This window comes from Quercus lobata, chromosome 8 (genome assembly GCF_001633185.2).
Source record: "Quercus lobata isolate SW786 chromosome 8, ValleyOak3.0 Primary Assembly, whole genome shotgun sequence".
NCBI lineage: Eukaryota > Viridiplantae > Streptophyta > Magnoliopsida > Fagales > Fagaceae > Quercus > Quercus lobata.
The window spans coordinates 17,233,583-17,251,513 of NC_044911.1; the positions used below are offsets into that span (position 1 = coordinate 17,233,583).

The window sequence follows — 17,931 nt, forward strand, 5'->3', positions numbered from 1 at the left end:
CAAATTTTTAGTTAAACTAATCCAAAAAACCTCTACTTTTTCTAGTTTAGCTATCTATATATTTTATGTACACACATCAAACTCAATAATTTGTTTCTTACTTCATTTAAATATTTATTTTTTTCTCTCTCCTCTTATAGCATGTACTAGGATGGAAATATACCACCATCACCACAACACCATATAGATCAAATCCACGACACAACTATGTACAACACCACCACAATACCACCATCAGAAACCCAACAAAACTCACATTAAAAACCCCATCACAATCACAAAACCCACATAAGAAAACTCCATAAGAAAACTTAATAAACCCAAACCCAACCACCATACTCCCTATGGCACCACCACAACACCACCATAAGAAACCCAACAAAACCCACATAAAAAAACCCCATCACAATCACAAAAACCCACATAAAAATTCCCATAAAAACCAGACAAACCCAAACCCAACCACCACGGCACCACCATGACACCACCATTAGAAACCCAACAAAACCCACATCAAAAACCCCACATCACCTGAGTCTCCATTTGATGCTAGAAGCCCCAACACCGATGCTCTTTGATCTTAGACCACCACTGATAGCTGTAACCTAGCGGATCTACTTTGATCTATTTTGATATATGAGTTGCTATGAGAGGGAGAGCACAGAAGACTAGGAGAGAGAGAGAGAGAGAGAGAGAGAGAGAGAGAGAGAGGTATATCAATTGGCAATTCAGCCTGATGATAAAAAATTATTATTATGGCATGGACGCCATTAGTTAATTCTCTTGATTCTATATTTAAAAAAAAAAAATTATTATTTTAGCAATTGGGCTGAAAATATTGATATAATATTTTTCTTTTGACAAGTAAGAAACGTTTCTACTAAGAAAACTACTTTATAAAGAAGCACAAGTATTGATATAATATTGCCTAAAACATTGAAACTCAATAGTGCTAATGTTTGTTTTCAGCCTTGCCCTAGTAAGAATGGGGTGTTGTGTTTATTTGGAAACAACTTATTTAACTTTTTGCTGAATTTGTTTTTGTTGAAAGTGTGATAAAGTATACTTGTACTTTGAAAAATTTGAGAATTAGGTTGATTGGAAAGGAAAATGGTATGAAAATCACTTGCCAAACGATGACTGTGTACCTGACATGGGAAAAAGGCAGCTCGTGAATTTGCTTTTTTTTGGTGCTATATCTTTGCCGTATTGCTGGCATGTTAATTCCTTCTACGCCTTGAGGATGTATACTATGCATCGGATGCAGGGGTCCACTTCCATGTGAGAGGGAGGAAACATGCATATGATGCATGATATATTTTCTCCTATGCCCCATCAGGTTGAGTCCTATTTTCAATGCCATTTTGTGTGTGTGTAAATTTTAGTATGGGAGAGTGGGTAAAAACTTAAAATATAATTGGAAAGCCTTGTACAAAACTATTATATTTATAGTGTAGAATAAGTAAAATTTATATATTAGAAATTTGGATTTGATTGTTTGAATATGGAGAGTATTTTGGGAGAATAGCTATGTAGTATTCTCTCTTTTCACATAATAGTGAATTTCATTAATTAAATTTATAGTAAAATTTTTCATTTATGTGAGAAGATGGTGTATTAAGTCGTACTATAAGGCTACCTAATAAATTCATTGAATTATGATTCTCTAAAGTTTTAAAAATTTATCAATCCATTATAAAATAAGTGGATTGGATTTTATCTGTTCCTTCGTATTGGTTCTTCAATTCCTTACCCGTCTTTCAACTTTCATGGTGAAGTATCATTTATGTATTTGAATCACTATAAAAATAATACATTCCATTGAATTAGTGGCAGAGCTAAAAACTTATATTGGGGTCCAAATTAAAAAGTATTAATATTTTTTTCTTTTTCTTTTTTACGTACTGCATACAATATGCTATATGTAGTTGAATAAAAAAAATTATAAACATAATTCAAGATTCAAATGAAGTGTGTCATTTAATTGTTTCATTTTCAGCTAGTACAATATTACAAACTGTCCTACACACGTGTGATCAAACCCAATCTTACTGTAATTGTAAGGAGGTCAGCCAAACCATGGAATGGGATAAAGTAAAGGTAATCTAGGTTAAAAAAACATGAATCTTAAACGTCCAACTTGGCCACGAAGGTTTTAACTTCCAATGCAATTATACCATTATGCCTATCCTCCCAGGCCACAGCTAGCACCTTATCAAGTTGTGAGGTGTGACAACAAGCATGGTTCATTTTGTGCCACATTTAATAGCATCTTCGTCCCCTTTCTAAGCAATGATACTATAGCATTTCAAACCTTTTATGTATTTGGATTAGTTTTTATTTATTTATTTACTTTTGAAAAAATTTGCTAAAAATAGGTAGAAGTACAATTGTACCAAGAAAAAAAAAATGAGGTTAAAAAAAATGAAAAAAGTTATTTCGAATGTTGATAAATCTCGGTTTTTTTTTTTTTTTTTTTTTGGGGGGGGGGGGGGTGAAATCAAATATATATGTTGACAGGAAGTGCATGACATGATCACAATACTGTTGTTCACTAATCAATCTTTTATCCCACGGAAGAAAAAAACAAAGATCGATAAAAACTAAACAAAGGGGAAGACCTAAACAAAGCCATCCTGTCCTCAATTTGCTTGTTACACCTTCTTCAAGCAAATTAAGTGTTGATGATAACAATTTTAAGAACGAACAACTATGAACAAGTAGAAAATATCGTGCAAAGGGTAGGAGCTTGTGGTCAATCAAAGTGCTTCAGAATTGCACATGGGATGGCATAAGATCCTAAATCGAAGATAGGCAAATGGAGTGTCCACAATTTGCTTGTTACACCGTCTTCAAGAAAATGGAGTGTTGATAACAATTTAAAGAAAGAAGAATAACCTTGAACAAGTAGAAAATATCAAGCAAATGGTAGGTTCGGATGGAGCTTTTGGTCAATCAAAGTGCCTCAAAATTGCCCATGGGGATGACATAAAATCCTAAATTGCAGACAAGCAACAATACCTTTCATAAAATTTGGGAGAAATTACATTTTACCACTCTAAACTATACCTCATATTATACTTTATACCCTAAACTTTTTGAATGCACATTTTGTACCTTAAACTATGACCTTGTTACATTTTGCACTCCAATGTTAAGTTTATTGTTAACTTGGACAAAAATTCAAACGTTAGGATATAAAGTATAATCAGGAGTATAGTTTAAGATGATAAAATGTATTTTTTCCTTTGTTTTTAAGGAATTGAGAAGAGGGACAATTAGGTCGTATCACGTGGTGCCATATTTTTTCATCCAAGATAACAGTAAACTTAATATTAGGGTGCAAAGTGTAATAAGGGTCATGATTTAGGGTACAAAACATGCTTTCAAAAAGTTTAATGTGCAAAGCGTAATTAAGAGTATAATTCAGGGTGGTAAAGTGCGATTTTTCCTAAAATTTGAGGTAAGGGATGACAAGAATATTTTCCTATGGCATGATTGGTGGCATCCAATGGTCACTCTATCATAGGTTTAATTGTCTCAAATTCTTACACTCTCCTATATGTGTGAGCCTAAACTCCTCCTTAATAAGTGAGGTCGAACACATGAGATTTTTACATTTTAAATGAAAGGTATAGTTGAGACAAGAATCGAATTCAGAGTCTTTTGTTTTGATATAATGTTAAATTACCAATTGTTCTAAAGGTTTAAACTATTAGGAAATAGTGAATTTAATCATTTATATATAATATAAAAGCGAAACATTTGATTTTTCGTTGACCATTCCTTATTGCACCATGTGGCTACATAAATTACAACTATGTTTACATTTAAAAACACTGAAACATTTTGCCTCTTCGACCATTGGTGTTCAGTTGTGTCTCTCTTGGGCAAAGTTATAGAATTAAAAAAATAAATAAATAAATAAAAAACCAACAAATAGGCCAAATCAATTATTTTTTAGCCTCACCTTCACACACAAGTTCACCAAAAATTTACTTTATCTAAAAAAAAAAAAAAACAGTTTAACTACAAAATTTGTTGTAGACTAAGACTATAACTTTACTCAATATCTTTTTATTAGAGGTGAAATTTGATAAATCTATCATAAGATTACATTTTCTTCTTATATCCTCCATGCTTGCAAAATTTGTAGAACATTAAAGATTAATAGTTATGTCATCAATAAATTATTTAAATTGCAAGTTTTTATAGTTTTAAATTATGCATAAAATATAATCTTATAAATTTTAAAGTAAACTAGCCTTTGAGCACGCACTCACGCGCGTGCTCAAAGGCTCTTCTTTTTTTTTGGGTTAGGGTTAATTTAGAGTATCCATTATAATTTCGGATCACTACATTTTCCAATTACAAAAAAAACCTAGGGATGTGATAAAAAATTATTTCACCACACATAATACTCATCACACCCCTAGGTTTTTTTTGTTATTAAAAAATGTAGTGATTCAAAATTATAATGGACGCTCTAAATTAACTCTTACCCAAAAAAAAAAAAAAAAAAAAAAGGAGAGCCTCAGAGGCTAGTTATTTATAACCAATAAATCTTTCATCCAAGTAAGTTAATTTTTGTTAACTATAAATATCAATTGGAATGATATCACCAATATTATGCCGTAATGCACATTGAAAAACATAAAAGTAAAAGTTTGGGTTGATTTCCAACCAAATACTGTGAGCAAATCAGATATGTAAAGCATTATCTTTCATACACTTAAATTTACTACAAAAATCAAGTGAAAATGTAATGATCTAATGGACCAATCGGAAGCAAGAGCAACTAAGTTAGTTTTTTTCATACCTTTGTATAATGCCATCAATGAACAAAAGCAACAATTAAACGCGAAAAGTTGTAACTTTTTAATTTTTCTAAGTTCTAACCACAAAATACAAATATAATCCCAAAGATATTGAGAGTGAGAAATTTATCTTGTACATGAACGAAAAAGTAAAAGAAAGAGTGTGTGAGAGAGAAAGAAAGAGATGTGATACTGGTTGCAAATTGCTGTCTTCGATCACAGCCTTTCCACTAAACCAAATGAAATTCATCATTGAAAACAACTGAAAGAGAATCAAATAAACACCAACTTCATATCAGAGGAGAAAGGGAATAATTATTTACTTATTTTTTTTGAAAGTTATCAACCTGGATTGGAGATGTAAGCCCCATAAGTATATTTGCAAGCGGTTCTTTGTAGAGAAAGAGAAATAGCTGTCCATATAAAACAAAAAAGAAATAGATCAATGTGTGTGGGGCTGGTGACTTTTTTATGGGATAAATCTTCAATTTGCGGAAGTTATCCTTGAGTAGTTTTGGTTAATTTTAAATTTTAAATTTCAATTAAGAATGGCAAGACATGCGATGATAATGGGGTGAAAAAAAAAAGAAAAAGATAAATGGATTAGTGGGAGAGAAGAGAGGAAACGTGCGTTTATTTAACTTGTTTTTCTAATTTTGTTTTAAAGAAAAAAAAAGGGTACAGTTGTTTAGAATAAGTGGATTAGTGGGAGTGTTCCTATTTTGTAAGAAATATTTTTTTTCAAATTTACCTAAAATTTAGGAGTTTTTGAATTAATAATTTTACATGTCTAACCCTATTATTTAAGATTTACAAATAGGTAAATTTGAGGGTATTTTAGGTATTAAAATTGAGAAATCCAAACAGGAGAAGTCCCTTAAATAGTAGTATAGATATATAAAACCTTCTCTTCAATTATTTTCCGTTCTGTTATGCCCCCTTTCCCTACTCAATTCCTTCTTCTGCATCATCATTCCGAAATGTCCCCACCACCACCTTTTTTTCCATTCCCAACAGTCCGCCAATTATGGCATTTACAAGTTTCTGGTATTAGTTCTGTTCGGCAGGCCACAGAAACGGCAGTTGGGACAGATGAAGTTTTGGGGGTGAGACGGCTTCGTGGGGAGATGATATGGCATTTTCGCTTAGTGGGTATTGGCCAGAATCATTGGGGCATTAGGAGACAATACGGTGTGTTGGGTTTTGCCTTTTATTTTGTTATTCCTTGCTTTGCTTTGCTTTATTTATTTATTTTTATATATTTATTTTTTCAATCAGTTTTATTTTTCTAGCTTTTTTTTTGCTTTGCTTTTGGATATGGATCCACATTAGAGAGATAGATTGTTGAGGATGATTACAATTGCTCTGTATTAGAGAGATAGATTGTTGAGGATGATTACAATTGCTCTGTATTTATTCTGAAATTAAGTTTGTCTCATAATTTTAATTATGAATATGCATTGGTTGAGAAAGCATATGGACATGATGGGGACCTGTTTTGGCAGATATCACCATATCCTTTATGTTTCTTATATCACACTGATTGTATTGGCAAAAATCAATAATAGTTAGGTGTTAGGTTTCATCAATTTCATCTTGAGTTTGACCTTAAGTAGATGTGAGTATGTGTCATATGCAAAAAATCATCTCATTAAGATGAAATGGTGCAATCTTTCGTCAATTCACAAGTAAAGCCACTTAACAAATTTTAAAGATTAAAAAATAATGCAGTCCTACAATTTTTTTTTTTTAAATAAAAAAAAGACCCTTCTATTGAACCTTCAGTTATACCCAAAAAAAAAAAAAAATCTACTCATCATTTTACCTACTTCACATATTGACCTTATTCAAAATCACTCAAAAATAGAGGTTAGCGACTCTTATGTGTTTCATTCACTTTGTTCTATGTTGTTTTAGATTTTATTTCATTTTAATTTTAGTAGATTCTGAAATTGACATGCAACATGTAGTATATTATTCATATCATCTCCTATTTAAAAGCATTTTATGCATTGAGTTCAAACAAAATGATATTTTCTTCAAAACTCATTATGTAGCTTTCTCCGTGCATGCATGGGTTAGCAACTAGTTTAACCAAAATTCAAACAATTAGATTTGGTCACCTGCTCGATCAGAGGACTTAGTAGTTATTCAGAGCCAGCTGCACCCCATCCACTTAGTTGAAGAGGATAAACCAATCCGGTGATCGAGCACTTAGTAGTTATTCAGAGTGAGTTGCACCCCATCCACTAAGCTGAAGAGGATAAACCAATCTGGTGTATAAGTGGCTCAGAGCTGTTTCCTATTACAGAGACCTAGGAAGCCATCAAAACAAAGCAACCTAAGGTTGAATAGTGGAATTTAGTTAGGTCTCTACAGAAATTCCTTGGCATGCCTTTATTTTGTGGCTGGCCTACAAAAATAGGCTGCCCACCGGATATATGCTACTACAATTGGGTTATAAGGTTGATGCACTGTTTATTTTTTGACAGTAAATTGAAAGCAAGAATTTTATTTTCTTTGAGTGTGGTTTCTCTGCCAAAATATGGAAAGTTCTTATGAATAAGTCCTTGATTAATAACCCTGAAATGGAATGGGACGGATTGGTGGTCTGGAGCTTGCAGAATTTGAGAGGAAAGGATATCAGTGATGTGAACTGCAGGCTGGTTTGGGGAGCAGCTGTATATAAAATATGGTGTCAAAGAAATGTGAGAATTTTTGGAGGCAAAATCCTAAATGGAGCCTAATAGAGGATGTTTTCTGGCAAATAAGGTCAAGAATTGTAAAAAGAGGAAAATTTAAGATCCCCCAAAGAATAGACTGATATGCTTGTACTGAGGATTCCCTCTGTGAGAAATTAAAGTCTGTGTCTTATATTTTGTTTTGGTATTGTTGAACTATTTTGCAGTGTCAAGTGCACAGAGTTGCTAGTAGTTTTGGGAGGTTGTGCTCTGTTAGTTGCTTTTTTTGGCTTTTCTTATATGTGTTGCAGATTTGTTCTGCTTTGGGCTGTATTTTGTTCTTTCGGTGAGTTGTAGTTTTGATTGATGTGTATCCTTCTTTTGTGATTTAATGAAAGTGATCTTATTCATTCCACAAAAAAAAAAAAAAAAAAAAAAAAAAAAAAAAAAAATCATGCAAATGGGGAAAACAAGATTAACTACTAAAGAAAGTGCAACTTTCAATAGTAACCACAACCATAACGAAAAGGTCAATCATCAGAACAATCTACTCATTTCAAGAAATTAAGAGCAGAAGTCATTGTAAACATTGAACTCGTAGCAAAATTCAGGATCATTCATGCATAAAAAACATTAAGTTAAAATTGCAGCTATATCAAAAGGGATAAGAATGTACAGTACCACTATATCTCAATTCCTTTTTTTCTTTTTTCTTTTTTTTCAAAAAATGATTATTCTTTTACAATGAGAGGCATAAGTTACTGCAACAAGTAAAAAGTTATAGTAAAAAAGAAAAAGGGGGAAAAAAAGAGAGCAAAACAACAAGCTCCTAGTGATATTACCAAAATTGGGAGATAATCAGTTATCTTCAGGACTTCAATCTGTACCTCTTTTTATTTTTTTATTCAATCAGTGCCAAACAAGAAATTAATATAAATATACAAGATAAACAGGTCGGCACCTTTTAGGGGGCCATGAGTCCTTCAATAGTGTAAACAAGAGAGTCCACCCAGTCAACTCGAAATAGTAATGTCTGCAATGTGTGCATCACATCATATTCTGGATCGAGCTTCCGCTGCCACCCCTAAAGGAAGGAGGTAGAAGAGCAACAAAAATTAAAAAATAATTAAAACCAAGTTTTCCTTAAACTGTCTACAGAAACATATATCATTCAAGGTCACAGCAATACTTATGTAAACCATTACAAATACTAAAAGAATAATATTTCAAATATGATGTTAGCCTATGGTATTTTCCTTGCCTCCAGGGCTGACATAAGAAGCATTGATACGTCAATGTGTTAATGACCAAAAAGAGAAAAACAAATAAAAAGAAAGAAAGAAAGAAGAAGGAAACTGGCACGGGGAGGTTAGGGATGTGTCACTGTAAAATTATTGAAGCAAATAAGTGCACAGCGAGGCATCTTAAGTTATGGGGCAACTTTTCCCCTTCCCCTTCCCTGGAACCACTGCCACCCACACCCCACCTCTCCCTGCGTCCGGAGGGAAAAAAAAAGAAGAGGAAGAAGAAGAAGAAGAAGAAGAAGAAAATGGATTGTTGGACCATGCCTGCAATCGCCTTCTCCAATTATGCTTAATTGATTCTTTTGCTTGATATCTAATGAACTTGCTGAGCACACAAATATTTAATTATAAAATGCCTGGATCAAATATTGATTACAGTTTGAAAGATTATTCAAAGGGAAACCCCTAAATGAAAGAAGGGAGAGCTATACAGCTACCATCTAAAGCTCAAAGTATCTACAAAATCCAAGAAATATGAAGCAGTACAGGGCCTTGCAGCTTGATACACTCATAAAGAGAGCCCAAGAATTCAGACTTCATCTAGATTACCAAGCCTTTCCTTCAAAGTTACGTGCATTCCTTTCTCTCCATATACTCCACATTAGACGATAGAATGGCCCCCCATATTTTAGGCTGCTATTCTTTTTTTTTTGGTTTGCCAAAGGTCTTCTTCCAACTAATTGGTAATTCAGACACTGACTTTGGCATTACCTAACTCACTCACAGTAGACAAAACAAAAATGTCTAGAACTCTGGCTGCCCCCTTTATGAAGAAAGGATGATCTATGGACTCTCTTGTCATATTTGTTCAAACAACACCCATCATATTCTTCTTGTTCAAATTATCCATTGTTAGAATTTTACCCTTCACTGTAATCCAAATGAAGAAAGCAACATGAGGTGAAGCTCTAACATGCCTAAGGGTTCTCCAAGGAAGAAATTTATCACTCCCTTCCTCAGCACTTTGTAGTGATTACTTACTCTAAAACCCTAGTTTCTAGAACTAGACCAAACCATCTTATCCTCTTGAACTTGTTGCACCTTAGCTGCATACATCTCCCAAAAAAAAAATCCATTTACTCTAACTACCACTCCTGAACAGCTCGAATAAATGAAGGGTTCCATTGAATAACTGATGCGGGAGATGCAAGAAAATTATTATTTAATATTATTTATGTTTGCAAGTCAATTTTATTTTTATGTTTTAGGTCGTAGTTTATTGGGCTATTAGTATTTTAATTTGGGAAGCAAGGTTATTTTTGTAATAAGGCAATTAAGGTTTCCTAGCCAATTAGAACTAGGGCTTAGCAATCCTTTATAAGCAACCTATTGTACTCCTTAAGGAGATAGTTGATATTTTGATGAATGAAAAAACAATGGCCGTTTGGTCCTTCTTTGGTCTAGTGCTGACTCCATGTCTACCCTAGGTGTTGACTCTTAGTGGTTTCCCCGCTTGGTGCTGACTCCAAGCAAGGCCTAGTGTTGACTCCTAGGTCATATCTTTTATTTTTCCGTTGTTTTAGTTTTGTTCTAGTTGTCCTGCGTCAATAACACCATTTGTGATCTCTAAATAATCCTCCATTGTCAACTCTTTGTTTCTTGCAATTTGGAATAGCTCTGAGGAGCTGTTCTTGAAGCTATCTAATAAAATATTACTCATCCCAAAAGTTTAAGCAGCTAGAAAGGAATGAATCTAATCATTTAACTATTATTCTAAAACCTCCCCTCACTTGCGAGCCCATAATAAGTGAAGCCCAACATGTGGGATTGTAACTTTCAAATGGGAGGTAGACTAGAAACAATTTGAACTTAGGACTACCTACTTTGATACCATGACAAATTACGATTTGTCCCCAAAACATAAAGTGTTAGGAAATAATGAGTTTAATAATACCATCCTTTCCACACCAACAATCATGCAAAAAGTGAATCCAAGAACCATTTCCCATCTTGAAACTGATAAAATTCTCAAATTTAACCCAGCCTTGGTGTATAAATTTCCATAAGCAAACACCATATGGACCCCTCACACTTTCCATGCACCACACAAAGAGATCCTCTATCTAATCTCTATCACTCCTTGCCAAAAAGCTTCCCTCTCCACCACAGAACACCACAACAATTTATCTAGAAGAGCTTGGTTGAAAATCACAACTTCATAACCCCCTAAAACTTCCAAGCTCTTGGGCTAGCAAGTATAATTTGTTAATGAGATGAAATATAATTCTTCCCCCATTCCGCCCCATAGCAAATCCCTTTGAATTTTTTCTCATTCTCCTTGCTATCCCCAACAAGAAGTGGAAAACTAGACATAAAATGAGTGGAAGGTTAGAAAGTGTACTCTTTAATAGGGTGAGTCATCCATCTTTGATAAATGGAATTTCTTCCAACTTGTTAATCTTTTTTCTATCCTCTCATTTATGCCACCCCAAAAAGATTTCGTCATAGAACTGAGTTTTTCTTAAAATGAGCTCCTATAACTAGATCAAACTCGGGAGGGAAAATTCTAAAACTGAGTACTAAAAGTCAAAAGATTAGGAAAAAAAAAAATCAAAGCTTAAATGTAGGTATGTGTGTGTGTGTGTGTGTGTATAACTTGTTTGATGGGTAAGTTACAAACACACCCAATGGGTCTTCAACCCATGACCTCACCCTCCCCTTAGAACATTTAATGTGCCAGTTGGGCTACAGCTCATTGGCTTTCTTATTAAATAAAGATCTAGTGTTTGCCAAAACTAATAGTCAAATGAATAATCCTTTTTCCCCCTATTGGTAAGTGACAATGCAACTGATAGTTGTTGAACCCACAACTTCACGTTCACCTGAATTCTTGGACAGACGCGTGGAAAGAAGGAAGAGGGGGGGGGGGGGGGGAGGGGGGTTCTTTGTGCTCTAGCTTACTGGCTATTTACAATAAAACGTTATGCACAATCACCACAATTTCAATGAAGATGTTAATAGAAAATTATCCCAAATCAGAATGTGGCACCTGAGAGAACCCATGGACTAAAGGGATAGGGAAGCATAGTAGAGTCAGCAAGCTCTCTCTGTTTTTAAAGAAACTTAGTTGACCTTAGCCTTTTTGTTGCTAAGAGACAATACAAAGCAACAATAATTGTTCCAGTGACACGCCAACTATGCTTTGAAAGTGGATTATAGGAATTATAGAAAAATTAAATGTAGTTGCTGTGTCACTATTCCTCCTAAGCCTTAACCTATTGGGAAAGGAAAAAGAACTATATAACAAAAGTGTTGTTATAGAGGATGACATTTTATGTTAGAAATAATAAATAGGTATGAATATAATAAAAGAAATAACAAAGTGATGTAGGACAAACTGGAGAATATGTATTTGTATACTTATGGAGAGTTAAGGTTTAGGAGGATTTGTGGATTTTTGGGTTTAAAAATCAAAACATTTTAGAAGAGTTAGGATTCAAGAATGAATATGAGTTCACTAAAAAAGGGAAAATTTGATTAGGGTTGAAAATAGGGAAACAAGAAACGGAAATAGAATTTATCCATGATTTCTAAAGAGTGTGCATGAATAGTCTGAGTGAGAGGCGTGTGTGAAGAGTACACATGTGAACAATATCTATGAACAGAACCCGTGAACAATACTGCACAAAAGAAAGAAAAGAGTGAAGAGAAAGTGGCAAAAGAACACTCAAGCCAACGTGCCTCAATCAATGTTGGAAAAAACGTTGAGAGCACTTAAGTGCATAGGTCTCTTGGAGTTTAGATGCAAAGGGCAAGTGTGCGCCTGATTGAAGTAAAACAAACAGTTTTCAAATATAATATCATACATATATGTGTGTTTGTGTAGCTATATGATAAAAAATAATAAGAACTCAAAATTTGCATATTTTACCTAGTAGGTAACTGCAATTGTATGATGTTTGTAAGTTCAAATTTTACCTAAGTTAATTCAATTCATAAAATTGTTATATAGTCAATTGAAAATAATTATCAATGGTCAATATCATAATGATCTAGTCATAGTAAGTTTAAACATAATACTTTGTATAATTATCTTGTGCCTTATCATGATGGTTATGATCAAATGATGTATATGGTTCAATCAACATATATCTAAAGTCAAAGACCAAAAAGCAAAAGAATTGTAAATCGTATCTTATGACATATAAATAAGAATTTTGTGTGCATAATACAACACCCTAAGGGTAGTAGTTGTGTGGTAAATCATTGATACATGTCATTTTTTTAAAGATCAAGCAATTAATTTTGATAATCCACATCTCTTTTAGCAAAAAAATAAAAAAGTGTGCCTAGGTGTGCTTTGTGCTTCTTCAAAAAGCTCCAAAAGAGTGTGCTTCATTAAATGATTTTTTGGCCTAGCGAAGTGTTGAGAGCTTGGGGCTTCGAGCGTTGAGCTTAAGAGCACACTTTTAACAACACTGGCCTCAATACTCAAAACACCCAATATTTTATTGATCATCTCTAAGTTGTTTGAGTATAATAACGTACTTATATTAGATCCTAAAACTAGGACCTCTACTTTGACTAGTAAACCAGAGTCTACACATAAAAGCCCTCAAACTACATAAGACTCCAATTATTAATAAAAGAAAACCCAAGGCCCACAACTATGCCCATACCCAACAATTGCAAAATTACTAAATACTTGACTCTAGAATAACCAAATAAAATATAAAAACCTAATTAACTACCATGGACACCTATTTTTGGGCTTCGCCTTAATTTTAGGCTTCCAAAGAGGATATTGCTTCTCTAACAATGATATGGGTTTGCCAAGATTGTGCCATCATGTAGCCACAGTTGAGTTAATTAATTTTAAGTGATACGAACAATTGATAGGCAGTTAGGCACGTTGGGTAACAGTAGATCTATCTGCAACTTTCAGAGGGCGAAAAAATGAGAGTGATACAGAAGGGGACACAGAAAGAAGACAGAAATTACCTCAAGAACCAAAGTGGTTACCATCACAGCACAAACATTGCCATCGACGTTCACTTTATGACGCCTGACTTGCTCAAGCAATTGCTGCATGCAGTCACCGGGATGAAGAAGATGTCCAAGGGACTCCCAATGTTTGAAAGATTTTTCCACTTCCTGTTAAACAAGAGGAATTACTTAAAAATTTGACTGAAATTATAAAAACTTTAAAACTATGCTGCATTCAGATTATATGAATGCAAATTTATGAGATAACTTGAAAATGACAACATGAATATTTTGATTAATGATATGATAATTTTTTGCAATATTCTTATATTGACCGGATTAGTCTTCCTTTTTTTTTTTTTATAAATTTTTAATGATTGGTAAGTTTCACTCTCACCCAATGGGTCTTGAACTCCAACCTCACCCTCCACCTAGCAATTAAAGGGGAGGATGTGCCACTTGAACTAGAGCTAATTGGCAACCAGATTAGGCAAATGTATAATTTCTTTCTCTAAAAGCAGTCAAAAACTGTAAATATAAGCTTGCAAATTTTTAATAATAAGAACTACAAGCTACCTCTACACAAAAGCTTTATAGCAGATGCATTACCTCAATGAACGCCCTTGGATTTGGGCAGTTTTGCTGTTTAGATAATCTTAGTGTGCACTCTGCAGCAGTTCGACCATCTCGAAGGGCAACAGCCTTAAAGAATTCCAGTAGATTCACTTGATATTTCTTAGAAAGTTCAGCAGTCATTCCTACATCAAGGAGAATGACATGAGGCTTCGATCTAAAGATCCGCTTATGTTGTGGTTTGCTATGTGCCACTCGGACTAGTATATTTCCAGGATGCATGTCTGCATGAACAAAATTGTCTACCTGGAGTAAAAAACAATTTCTCAGCTAATGTACTCAACAATTTCTCAGCTAATGTACTCAAGTGTTTCACTTATGGAGAATCTAATTTCATAAAGACTAAACTAATAACTGGAATTTTGAATTACATATCAAGACAATAATAATATTGCTGGGCAAAGCAATCAATAAAACCCTATTTTACAAGCTTCTTGAGATCTTGTGTTACCCTCAAACCACTTCAGGGTTACACCAAAAGCACTCTACAGCTCTTATGAGCACAGAATTATAGTTATCTAGGTGTCCCATATTTGATATGACACCTGAGTTGAGAGATTTTAGCGACTAATATTTGAGAAATTTGCCTTTACATGGTCAATTTCTTTTGATCATTCACTCTCACAATTATTCGTATCATCTGTATTTTATCACCCTAGATTCTAGGGTGACTCAAGGAGGAGATATTATTCAACTTTAACTTTCCAGGACAAATGAAGAATACAACACAAATATATTTAGAACCAAAAGTTGCCATAAGAAGACATATGAAAGAAAAGAAGAAAAACAGTTGAAAAGAGAATATAAGATACCAAAAGCATCTTTAAAAGTGTATGGGTTCCGATGTGAGCAAGGGCACTTTTAATTTGATCATTTCCTTTAAGCCCTTCAACATAATGCAGAACACTTTCACCTTGTTCATAAGTTTCAACTAGTACAGATGGGTGCACCAGGGGATATAGAGGCCTTGGGAATGAGACGTCCTTCCATTTTCGGAAATTGTATATAAAACGATTCAAATGAGCAGCTTCCCTTGAAAGATCAACCTGCGACATCATGAACACAGCAAATTGCTGTATGCTTTCATCCAATCTCAACCATTTCAGATTAGGAATGAAAATGGAGATTTTGGCCACAAAATTAATGATCATAAAATCCCTTCTAATTGCTTCTCCAACACCTGGATGTCGAACCTTAACAGCAACAACAACGGGCTTGATCGGTTGACCAGGATATCTATATTTCAGTGTTGCTTGATGAACTTGAGCAACACTTCCAGATGCCACAGGTTCCTGATCAAAATTTTCAAAGATTTCAGGCAGCTTTCGACCAAATGCCCTTTCAACGGTTTTTTTGGTGACTGAAAAACTATGTGCTGGTGCATTGCTATGCAGTCTTGCAAGTTCACTGCACAAATCTCGGGGGAAGAGATCTGGTCTTGTTGCAGCCCATTGACCCCATTTTATGAATGCTGGGCCTGCCTTTTCAAGTGTATGATGGACAACATGAAGCCATCTTTTCCGAAACTCAACACCAAGGGAGTCTGCAAAAGGAGCCATAGCTATGCAGGGTGAGAATAAAATTGCTAAATAGAGAGCTCTGAGAAACAAGATAAAGCCCTCCAGAACTGAATACACAAACAAGGTTAAATAAACATGTCCGTCTTGCGCGTGCGTATACAAAGTATCCCTTGTTGGCAAGTATTCTGCTTCTGCCCATGTTTGTTGTGTCCAAGCAAGCTCCCCGATTATGACAGCAATAACACCAGGGGCAAGAAGATTTGATCGAGTCAAAGCCAGGCTCACTGCACAGGCAATCCGATTTATTGGTGGTAAAGCTGGGCTACTGTGGGAACATATTTGAAAAAACCTTTTCCAAGCAATTTGCACATGGGGAGAAATTATCTTATTCACTAAAAGGCCATAGAAGCTTCTGAAACCTCTAAGGTGTAACAGGCTCTCTTTTGCTTTAAATAATGTAAAAGGAGAAGGTCCTCTAAAACAAAATTCAGACTTTGAGAAATTTCTGCATAGGGAGTAATGGGGCCCAAGTGTTTTATGTGCCCCACATCTATTTACTTCTAAGCAGCTAGTCTTCTGATTTGGAAGAAGGGAATGTGCAACCCTTCTAACATTTCCACCGGTCCAAAATCTGCACATTACAATTATGTATTTAGAATTCCATAACACACTAAGCTAATAAACAAATGGTATATAAGACAAGAGCACAAACCTGGAAACTAATGTGAAAAAATTATATAAATATTAAATTAGTGTTACTATGTAAGTTTTACCAATTTTCAGAGATCTTAATGTTTGAAGATGACCAAAATAGATTGAGCTATAGTCTATTAGTTTCTTAGAGACAAGAATGTCATAGTCTTTTGAAAATTTTTGATTAGGATCATTTCCTTTCGAGAGTTAATACATCTAGCTACATTACTGAAAATCCTACCTCACTACTACAGTTCACAAAGAAGCAATCCTTCATTGATAAACAAAATGCTGCGTCAGAATGTAAACAGAGGAGTTTACTTCAGAAGATGTATACAAAATATTCCATAAAACAACATACTAGTATCATTGTTAAAGCTAAATGCATCATTCAACATGTACAAATTTCTTTTCTTGATCACATTAATCATACCAGCTTCCTTTGGATAATAACACAGCTTACTAATATCACATTCATGTTACATGTCCCATTCAACACCGTGTTCACATCTCTCTGCTTTGGTCCGTTTGGATTGAGGGGGAGTAGAGTAGAGTTGACCGGAAATTAGACAGAAATTAGGCTAATTTCTGGCCAACTCTACTCTACTCCCCTTTGCTCCCCCTCCCTCCCCCCTCAATCCAAACAAACCATAATTTATAGGAACAAGAACTAAGTCAAAATTTTCTAAAAAAATATACACTTTTTATAGTTAAGAACCTTGAAAAAAAAAAAAAAAAAGAAGCATGGTAAATGATCGAAAATTTTGATTGGTTTTTAATCAAAAACCTATTTTCCTTGACTACTACTTCGTTACGCTCCGTTTGGTTGCCGATCAAATGAATGAACTAAATGAAAACTTAAAATGCTGAATTTTCAAATTTAAAAAACATTCCAAATGCGACAGATATTTTCATTATTTTATAGTTACTCTCAAGTCTACCAAACAGAACGGTAACAATAAGGTGAATTGAAAAGGAGATTAAGAGAGAGTTGAAGAAGCTACTGACCTGGCCATGGCGATTGGGGTTGGGGTTGGCGATCAGAATCGGTGGTGGAGAGCTCTGAAATACGCAGGTAGTGTAGTACACTCACTGGGACCGGACAGCATTTTTTAGCTGGCAACTTCATCGGGCGTCGGAGTATGACGTTAATCATCCATCGCCGCCGCTATTGGTGGCGATGACCATGGTTTTGTGGTGTGCGTGTTGGTCGTGTGAGAGATTGAGGCTACTATGGGAGTGTTGAGCTTCGGCCTAAATTGGGGGATCTGGCATAGAACTAATAGAAGTCAGTGATTGTTTCTTTACCTATAATTTGGGATAGCCTTTTAACTTTTTATTTTATTTTATTTCAGTT

General features: G+C 34.5%; 1 protein-coding gene across 1 annotated transcript; it reads right to left on the reverse strand.

The window, feature by feature from the left end:
- Positions 1 to 8,182: 8,182 nt before the first annotated feature.
- Positions 8,183 to 17,895, reverse strand: LOC115955790 (uncharacterized aarF domain-containing protein kinase 2-like). The gene is made up of 5 exons (XM_031074128.1): positions 17,583 to 17,895; positions 15,174 to 16,512; positions 14,338 to 14,607; positions 13,744 to 13,896; positions 8,183 to 8,582 (listed from the first exon to the last, which is right to left on the reverse strand). The coding sequence occupies exons 1-5, from the start codon at positions 17,588 to 17,590 to the stop codon at positions 8,463 to 8,465; spliced, it is 1,890 nt and encodes a 629-aa protein (XP_030929988.1). The 5' UTR covers positions 17,591 to 17,895; the 3' UTR covers positions 8,183 to 8,462.
- Positions 17,896 to 17,931: the final 36 nt, after the last annotated feature.